Source organism: Hyposmocoma kahamanoa, unplaced genomic scaffold (assembly GCF_003589595.1).
Source record: "Hyposmocoma kahamanoa isolate Upper Pololo Valley unplaced genomic scaffold, ASM358959v1 99228, whole genome shotgun sequence".
Taxonomy (NCBI): domain Eukaryota; kingdom Metazoa; phylum Arthropoda; class Insecta; order Lepidoptera; family Cosmopterigidae; genus Hyposmocoma; species Hyposmocoma kahamanoa.
In genome coordinates this window covers 37,147-47,630 of record NW_020655832.1, presented here as the reverse complement: position 1 = coordinate 47,630, position 10,484 = coordinate 37,147, and the positions used below count along the sequence as shown (strand labels likewise).

Here is a 10,484-nt window from a genome sequence, read left to right as displayed (position 1 = left end):
GCAAGACTCAAATATTTTAAGATTAATGCTCTCCAATCCAGACGTGTGATACTGGACTATTCCACATTGTTTAAAATTGTTAACAGTGAAATGGATTCAAGTGAGCTCTTAAGCCATGTCTCGTTTAAGATTGGCAGTAAACGTACACAAAAAGCTTTCTTTCTACCATGTACCACTAATAATGTCTCATATAATGATCCTATTTACCGTATGTGTAGAGCCCATAATGACTTGTGTAAGGACTTGGACATATTCTCCCACAGTCGATATACTTATTTAAATATTTGTAAGGACAAACTGAATATGTTGTTTATTTAAAAATCTTATTCTTAATATTATCTATGTGTAATATGATTTGTACTAATTAATTATTATTATTATTTTTTACTATAGTTTTTGAGTAGAGTTTGATTATTTTTTCTAGTTTGTTAATTTAAAAGTACATTTATTTACCTCGCAAATGTCGTGCGTGGCTGTCATAGGAGTGCAAATTAACTCAGATTGTAGTATAAGTTAATTTTAAGCAATGTCTCAGTTTGTATTCTGTAGCTATGCCATAAATAAATAAATAAATAAATTTCCATCAGGTGAGAGGTCAAATGCATATGTAAAGTTTACGTAAAAAGTTTTAATGCGAAAAAAATTCTAGTTATACCAATGCAACACCCGTAACACGCAAGTAGCTACAGGATCCTGAAAATGATTGCTGAGAAAATGGAGGGACCTCTAATAAGGCACGTAGATTTTACGAGATTGAATCTTAATTCAAATAGTATATGTAGAACATATGTAGTTTATAAGTCTGTTATTAATTAGATATGGACATCTTGACGGCCCCACCGAATATACGTGTAAAAGCGTTTTACCGTACTTTTTTTGGATTTTTGGATTCAAAATGCTCCTCATAATTTCTTTTAAGATTTATTTTGCAATTAATTTTAAAATTTTCCGGTGCTCCAATGTTTATTCTACGGAAAATAAAATCAACAATCTCGCACGGATATTGCAAGTATGTATTTTTCACAATATCTACTCTTAACTATGTAATATTGTTCGTGGGAATCTTTACAATCCATATAAAGTTTCCCTCCTAATTTTTAAAACACTTTTGCTTTTTTGTTTTAATTTTTTAAATTTCGAAGCATTTAATTTACTTTTATTAAGTTTAGTGACCAGTACTTTTTAAAAAAAATTAAAATATTGAAAAAGTTAATATAATTGACTTGTTCCCTAGACTTAGTTGAGTAGTGTATGTACTTAAAACCGACTACCTGTCAATTGAGAAGCAGCCGCTCTCCCACAAGGCTACCACCGTTCCTAATAAATATTCTATGTTATTTATATATAAAAGAACATACAGAACTATGCCGAAAATGTATGTAGTTTCCTAAATAATATTCTGCTGTAAATCAAACTAGAACTTTCGGATTCCATACAGATGGTGTTTTGAAAACCACCAGTAGCAAATAACGACCTCAGTTTTAAATATACAAAAACATAATATAAGAGAAGCACTAACCTGTAAATAATAAGGCCACATCATAGTCAGTACAGTGGCTACACTAAAATACGATGCGAAGATAATCAACAGCGACAAGACTATAGACAATGGTATATCTCTTTTTGGGTTTTTCGCTTCTTCACCAGTGGTGGCCACGCAGTCAAAGCCCACAAATCCAAAGAAGCACTTGGCGGCCCCAGTCATGACCCCTGCGAAACCCCAGGGCATGAAACCTCCTTCGCCTGCTTTAGCCTTGTATTCTTCAGGTATTTCTTCTGGTTTTATTCGCCAGTTTGCTGGATCACCTAGGGAAACGAGAAAACATGAAAAATATTATGTGGCTCGCTATGACGATTCGAAATATACGATATTACGTCGATTCACGTCACATAAGAACTCTAGACAAAGAAAAAAGAAAAGATAATAACATTCATTATATATTTATATTTATTTGTTTAATACCATATATTATGTCACGATCAAGGCAGCTAAATCCTCAACTATCCGCTTCGTTCGCTCTACCAAAACTCCGAGGTAGTATTTACGTAAGTAAGACTGATGACGTCTTTACTACTAACTACATTGTTATAATATTACATTTGATGTATTTAGAACTCGTAACAGTTAAGCCGCTCGTTAAATTAATTCTCAGTGTTAAACAAGCTCGCGCAACGTTAAGAGCGATGCCACACGGGCGCAGTCGGTGCGTTGCGTCGTTGCAACGCTATGATTACAACGCACTGAGTGCCACACGAGCAATGCAGTGTCGCAACGTGACGCCGCTTCATTGGCGTACCCCTATCCGCTTCGTCTTCTGGCCCTGTTTTATCTGCACGCGATCCGTCATTGTTTCATCGCGTCATGTGCATGTAGTTAGAATTTACATGTAGTACAACGCCGAGTCACCCCTCAGGCGTCGCAACCCCGACGCAACGCATCGTGCGGCATCGCTCTTAGGAAGATGCCACACACGCGTTGCGTCGGTGTTGCGTTGACGCAACTACGTTGTAACTATAAATCAGAGTGACATGCCACACGATGCGTTGAAACAGCGCGCGGTGACAGAACGTGAACGCAACGCCCTTGTGGGATAGCTCTTAGTCTCTACTAGATTCTGCGATATTTTGATACCTATCAAAAGCGACATTTTAATTATAATTACGATAAAAAATATTTGCACCTTTTTGCCGCCTATTTATTTAGGTTTTATCTTGTAACATTTAATATGATTTTAAATTAGCTGACTTTGTAAACGCGCTACTCCATGGTAGGTTTCATTCAGGTATTTGGTAATTTGCTATGATCATAAAGTTCTTGCCAAAAAAATGAACCTAATAGCAAGTACAATAAGAGTCGCTTTTCAAATGGATTGGAACTACAGTTTCAGAGCCAATTTGCAACTTTTTAACTTTCTGTCAAGCGATATTTGCTTAAGTCTACTTGGCAATAGTGATTCTGTAGCGTCCAGGGAAGAACTGCTGATGTAGGTACTTACTTCTGTCGTCAAGCACATTACTATGTGTGCTAGTTAGTATTGAAATAAGTTTGCACAATTGTTTCGTAAAATAATAAATTAACACCTATTTTTTTAGTATAATAAATTAATACCAATACCGGAATACTAATATTTGCGTAATTGTATAAAATATGACTCACATTTTAAAGATCGACAGAAATTTATAGAGCGCACGTACGCACACGTGGGGAAAAGTGGACCCTGGTGTAATCTCAATCAGATAGAACATGTTCTTAGAAAAAGGTTGATTTAAAAGTATAAAGTACAAACGGGAGTATTGGTAAGATACCATAAGATACCACACTTCTCGCAAAAAGGTCAAGCCGGTTCTCATGCTCTAAAAGCACGTTATTATAGCCTTACGTAGCGGGAGTAAAGTGTATCCTTTGCTCCTGGAGTAAAAAGTACCTAATTTTTTAATTTACTTCGAGTGAACAAACTCAAACAGCCAGTACTACGCTCGGTTTTAGTTCCATGCCTTTTCCGCATAGACGGTGGCGCCATATTGTTTTGTCGCGTTATTAGTGCGTTTGTTGTATCGGTAAAAAAAAATACCGCGAACACGTCAAAATTATTGTTCGTAATTTTTTGTAGAGCAAAACGATAGATTGTACAACAAGTGCATAAAACGCGCCATTTTACCCGAGACGTGTATACCCGAGGGTGGATACTCAGTCGAGGGTAAAATGAGTTTTATGAACGAGTTATACACTCTGCTTTTCACTTCGATTGCGAGGAAATTAAACAGCAATATTACAAATAAACGATAACACAACTATTGCCAAGAAACAATAAGAACTTTCCGCCAATGCACTACTTTTTTTACACGTGATTCAGGTCGGACTGCATAATGCTCAGTTATATAGCTTTTATTTTTTGTGCATTTCTATTTCTTATAACTTATTAGAATTAATATTATATAGATTTTAAGACTTTCGTGGTTAGTTAGTTCCGTGACCATGGAGCGTGCAACCGTTCCGAAATATCGGGAAAATAAAAAGAAGTTATACCGTGGTAAGAAACCTGTTACTAGTGATAATCATTTAGAATTAATATTGCCTATTTTTTTGATATTGTAATATATAACACGGATTAAAAATACAAAAGTAAAACTTTATTTTATAAAGTTCTAGTGTGCGTGGCTGTTGCGCTGGCGTCATTGCCTCGGTCTTAAACGACGATATTATTTTATGCACTAGATCATAAAATCCTATTTCATGCAGCCTACACCCAGCATAAATACGAACTAAAAAATATTTTTTACCTCATTAGCTCGGATTAGCTTCTTTCTCATTAGAAATCTGCTTCACAAAAAATCTTTCTCATAAAAGCGTTTTTTGCAAGCATGGAAAAGGTTTTTGATATTCGAATTTGACAATGGGCTGTAGTGCATTCCTTTTCTTTCGATGAAAAAAAAAAGATAATGACACGTTCAACTACGCGATTTGTCGTACATAATTTATTTATTTCATATAAATCCGTAGGCATATTTTGTTCTTTAATAAGAACAAAATATGCCTACGTCATTGTCAATTTAATGTCAACAATAATTTGTTGACATTAAATTGACAATGACAAGTAACTGTTTTTACTAAATTATTTTAATTCGTCGAAGAACAAAATAATTTCAAGTTACTTATCACAAAAATTAAAAGGCAAGAATAAAAATTGATGAGGTGTAAATTCAGAACGCTTACGAAGATAAACCTTTTTTTTTAATTAAAAAAGAAAACTGATGTTTTATAGTTCTTCTCTTCTACTTTTCGATTTCGAAGATTTCCCTAAGAATAATGCAAAGAAACTCTAGGGTTTGCTCTTTGTAAATATACATTTGCACACATTAATCATTTCCAATATTTATTTCAAACATTAGATAGATGGAGACCACCCTGCAGGAGCTAAACGGGTCACTACCAAGGATTTTTGTCATCCAAATGCGCAGAAGTTGTATAAATTTGTTACTTTCGAAGACGGTAATAAAGAACATGTTAGTTTCGAAAATGCAGCGAAATTGAAATCCCTATTGTTATTCATTGTAAACAGTATATGACTCTGCCTCTGTGGCCGAACGGTTACCATGCCGGACTGCCACGCTCAGGTCCCAGGTTCGATTCCCGGGCCAGGAGAAATATTTGTATGGCCTACATTTATTATTCTCGTGAGTTTGGGTGTAATTTGTGTTTGTTTATGTGTGTGTTCATGGCACTCGCGACACAGGGTTGTCCTAGTGCAGGGCTATGTTGAGTGTGTGCGTTATTATTAAAAAAAAATATATTGGTAGGAGCACGAGGACATATTTATCCTTTTGGTCCTACCAGTAAGGAGCATGAGTATTTTTGGACTGCAAATAGAAAACTCACTTTTAATTGCGCCGGCAACCACTACTATGATGACAGTAGTGATGTTAAGGGCTGTAAATACGTTGTTCAACTTCGTTGACTCGCGTACGCCGATAGCCAGTAGGACTGAAAATGAAACATTTTTATTAACACTAATTTTATTGAATATCATGGTGTTTATTTATTTATTTATTTATTTCTGCAGTATGTACAATTTTGGTGAGAAAGATCTTAAAAACAACACAATGCCAATATGTACATAAGCCCTGTTGGGGCATTGCAATTACATTTATAAATTACATATTAAAACATTATAAAAGTAATAATTATAAGAGCAAGTATTTCATTTAGGCATATAGGCCTTATTTTATACATAATTTAATTTTAAAATTGGAATATTAATAATGACTATATAAGAATACATATTATTACTTTTATTTTTACTTTTATAAATCACATAGTAGATAAGATCGCAAAATGAAGTCAATGTCTCAATGTTTAAAAATCGAATAAATTTTTATTTGTCATTAAAGAATTCATGCATAGAATAATAGCACTTTTCAATTAAGTATTTTTTTAATTTAACCGAGAGAGTTTTATTATTTATTTCATTTTTAATATTGAGGGGTATTTTATTATATATTGAAATGTGTTTTTAACCGACTTCAAAATAGGAGGAGATTATCCATTCGACTATATTTTTTGTGTATATGTTAGGTGATTAATACGAAATTTGTGAGCCGATTTCAATGATTCTTTTTTTTGTTACAAAGGGTAGCCCCCTATGTAGTGGTTCCATTTAAATTGAAGAAAATATTCCATTTCTAAGGGTGGCAAATTAGGGGTTGAATCCGGATCCGCGCATTTTACGGTAACCGATTCCAATAAAACTTGGCAAAACTTTTAGGGTTTTTATTTCATAACTACAACTATTCATATTTTTTTGTGAAAAGACCGACGTTGAGGCAACAGACGCTGGTTCGAGTCCAAGGAATTTTTCGTTGTGTTCGTGCGACCTTTAGTAATATTACCTATGTGTTACAATAATATAATATTTTTTTATTTTATTATTTGGGACAGTTTACAATTTGTATACTTACAAGATTATAAGCTTATAAAGCTTCCATTTGTTAATAAATAAAAAAAGAACGAAACACTACTTGGTAATTTTATTAAACACAAATAAAATAAGAAACATACAAAGAAATAAACTAAAAAACAAATTTTATCACCACTTATACATTGATTTTACAAATTTTGGAACGGACAAATAAAATAAATACATCTAAATGATGCTTAACATTAAAATAATTCGTAAAACTTAATGTAGCGTAAATTGGAATGTTTTCTTTGTAAAATTAAAAATAAGGTATTTAATTAATAACTATTGTAACTATAGTGAAAAAAAACAGGGTGGTTTGCATTACTATTATAGACATAACTGGTTGAAGACTGTACCACCTCAGTCAACCATGACTATGGGACATGTAAAGGGCCCGAAACGTCGTTTTGTTTGAAAAAACAAATATACGCGATTTAAATCCGGAAAAATAGTTTCATTTCCTATGTGTAACAATCGCGAAAACCTAAGAACTCGATAAATAAATTCATTTCTGACCATTTATAGTATTTTTTTCTTATTCATTCCGGAAACTTATAGTGCGCCCTTCGTATTGTACAGAAAAATCCGTTGCAGCGTGTCGTTTTTCCAGTGTCACTATGTCATGACTTGGAAACAACGGATGCCTATAACTTAATAACTTTTTGAAGGCGCTCAATGTCAGAAATATAAATATTGTACTAATATGTTCAAGCCACAATGTAACACTGAATTGTCTTTTCATAGTTTATGTTTCTTTGACGTGAGTTACGTGAACTCTAGCTGACATCTCACGATGGCTATAACAATTATTTGTTTAGATAAATTGACAATAGCATGTTTTACAAATACCTATGCATCGCTTTATATTTTTATGATTAGAAACATTGTTGTTATGAGACTTCTAGCTTCATAATGCTTATTATGAACTATAGTATTTTCACTGTAGGTTTATCGACTCAATGAATTTACTTTTCACACAATAATACAAAATGTTAACATTGGACTAACTGCCTCCGTTACCGAACGACTCCGTTCCTCTGAACCTTGGGTTCAATTTCCGGGCCGAGAGAAATATTTGTATGGCCTACATTAATTTCTCTCGTGAGTTTGGGGGTAATTTGTGGTTGTCTATGTGAGTGTCCAAGTCACCCGCGACACAGGGTTTCCTTAAAGGTGTTAAATTCGATGACTCCATAGATTCAATCCACTGAGTCAATCAAATTGGGTTGAATTTCTTTGAATATTTTCTTTTTCTTTAAATATTGTTTCAACTGCCTCTGTGGCCGAACGGTTACCATTACGACTGCCACGCAGAGGTCCCAGGTTCGATTCCAGGTCCGGGAGAAATATTTGTATGGTCTACATTTACTTCTCTCGTGAGTTTGGTTGTAATTTGTAGTTGCCTATGTGTGTCCATAGCACCCGTGACACAGGGCTTAACTAGTGCGGGACTGTGAGTCTGTACGTTATTTATTTATTTATATAAATGACATTGATAAATTTAGAAGAAGAAAAAAATAATAAATAAATTTTCTTTATTTCTATAACTTTGAAAGTATGTGTTGGAGTATGTTTTTATTGAATAAAGATTGATTATGTAATTGACAGTTTATCTAACTTACTTGTGATGAGCATGACCAAGGTGAAGGCGAAGAAGTCAGGATATTTAGCGAGAAAGGAGACGTTGATGGGTGCCAGTTCTGTCATCGTAGTTTCCATCGTTTTGTTGAACAGGGTGTCGATGTAGTTGGACATACCTGCAAAATTGATACAGTTGTCACAATGGACAACATTCTGGACAATGGTGCCGATTTCCTTACTCCCAATTTTTAATCTGTAATATTTTCTCTTCCAAACAAACTAAGAGCAAAAGTTATCATTTATTTCAGAACAGGTAAATAAATTGTTAGTAAATTACAAAAAACCTTAGGTCTAGGTGCCTATACACACGCGACGAACGCGTTTAACGCGAAACACGCACGCGTTCGACGCGCGTCTGCGGCGCGTATACGCACAGATGACGCGCGTTTACGGCGACCAAATTAATCTTATTTACTGGAATCTATAATTATCAGCCCGTAAATAACTTAACTTAATGCTTACTGTGCAAAAATGGTAGTCGTAGCCATTGAAATAACAAGGTAATAACGTTTTAAACCCTCACCTGTAAAATTTCATTTCGCGAAGATACGCCCTTTTACCAATGATACATAAGCGCCTTTGCACTATCCCCGACGAAATGTAATTTACTAAAAACGATTTTTGTCTACTTTTCAGCAGAAACCGGACATGCTAACATGTGAAGCACGAGCTATATTGAATATAACGTTGCTTTACTTAACTACACGTTTATATTTACCGTCCCGGAGTTACAGTTCTTTTTTTTTATAGTATCAAGTGGCAGGACCATTGAGTCGTGCGCCATGTCAATGGAAAGATACCTAAACTACGTAAGTATTTATAAATGTTTTCAGGCAGAAGAGGATATATTTATTTATTTATTGCATATCATATTGCACATTCTAATGGTAGGTTAGTAATAAATACATACTGCGCTAACTATAGCACAATAAGACGCCCCGTAAGGGCATGGCAATGTTAGTACAGACGGCAGCACATCATCATTAACACGTCGAATCCTTTTCCGTTGCAGTAGATGCGTTATTCGAATAAAAGTGCCATTGACTGTACCCATGGCAACGCTATATTTAATTATTTAAAGTTTAATTTAATTTAGTTATTTACACATGCATTGCTTTCTAATTACATCTGTACCTATACGATAAATTATATAAATTGACTATCAAACATTGCATCCAAATCAAATACAAACTAACACATACCTACATTTAAATTTAAAATTATAACATTTGTTATTTTTTTACCATCAAAGATTTATAATCCGTACTTTCGTTTTAAGTAATTCAAGGTCTCACCTTTGGCAACACTGGCAGTGCCAATAACATACTCCAGTATTAGATTCCATCCAATGGAGAACGCTATGAACTCTCCAACGCTGACGTAACTGTACACATACGCAGACCCTGCTTTTGGCACTCGCGCCGCGAATTCTGCGTAGCATAAGCCTGAAACAAGGTGTGCCAGTTATTGGTCTATTTCTACCGCAATTGGGTATAAATTATTAAACAGAGAAATCTCGTGGAACATAAAACACGTGCAAGAATAACAGAAGATAATAAATAAAAATAGTCACGTATAAATTATTCTATAATGTTACTTGTAGGGAAGCACGATGTTTTGCTTTGAATCGATTTTTTTGGTCGTCTACTTACCGGCAAAAGCTGAAGCTATTGCAGCCACCAGAAAACTAATGGTAACAGCTGGTCCCGCTTCATTCTTCGCCACAGCACCAGCCAACACATAGACGCCTAGTCCTAACGTGCTGCCGACGCCTAAAGCTGTGAGGTCTACGAGGCCTAAACATCGAGACAATTGTGAGGGGGTGTCGCTATCGGTCAGGCTTTTGCAGCGTCGAAGGCTTCTGAAGATTCGAGAACAGCCCATCTGAAACAAAAATAAAAATGATTTAATACAAAGAAAGTTCTATCGATGTGTGTCATGACAAATGGAGAACAGAAAAGAACACTCATTCAATTTAAACCCCTCGTTTTTGTCGACGAATATTTGTACCTAGGGCAAAATATTACTTTTAAGGTGCATTTCATAAGAGAAGTAGAGAGACGGATAAAGAAAGCTTGGAGCGCATACCGGTCGAATAAACATATTTTTAAGTCTACAATGAACATTTCCCTCAAAAAGAAAGCAATGGGTTCCATCGTGACACCCACATTGCTCTATGGCTGTCAAACGTGGCCTATAACAAAAGAAACAATATACAAAATCCAAGTCTTCCAGAGAGCGGTGGAAAGAAATATGTTGGGCTTAAAAATGGAACACAGAATAACTGGTGCAGATATTCGAAGACAAACGAATATAATAGATGCGGCAAAAATGGCTTGTCGTCTGAAATGGTGATGGGCTGGCCATCTAGCAATGTCTACCGAT

General features: G+C 34.9%; 1 protein-coding gene across 1 annotated transcript; it reads right to left on the bottom strand.

Moving 5' to 3' along the window:
- Positions 1-1,519: 1,519 nt before the first annotated feature.
- Positions 1,520-9,983, bottom strand: LOC113239032 (cationic amino acid transporter 2-like; the record flags this gene model as incomplete). The annotated part of the gene is made up of 5 exons (XM_026475896.1): positions 9,752-9,983; positions 9,395-9,544; positions 8,081-8,215; positions 5,378-5,482; positions 1,520-1,806 (listed from the first exon to the last, which is right to left on the bottom strand). Coding segments are annotated over exons 1-5 (909 nt in total), but the record flags the coding sequence as incomplete, so codon positions are not given.
- Positions 9,984-10,484: the final 501 nt, after the last annotated feature.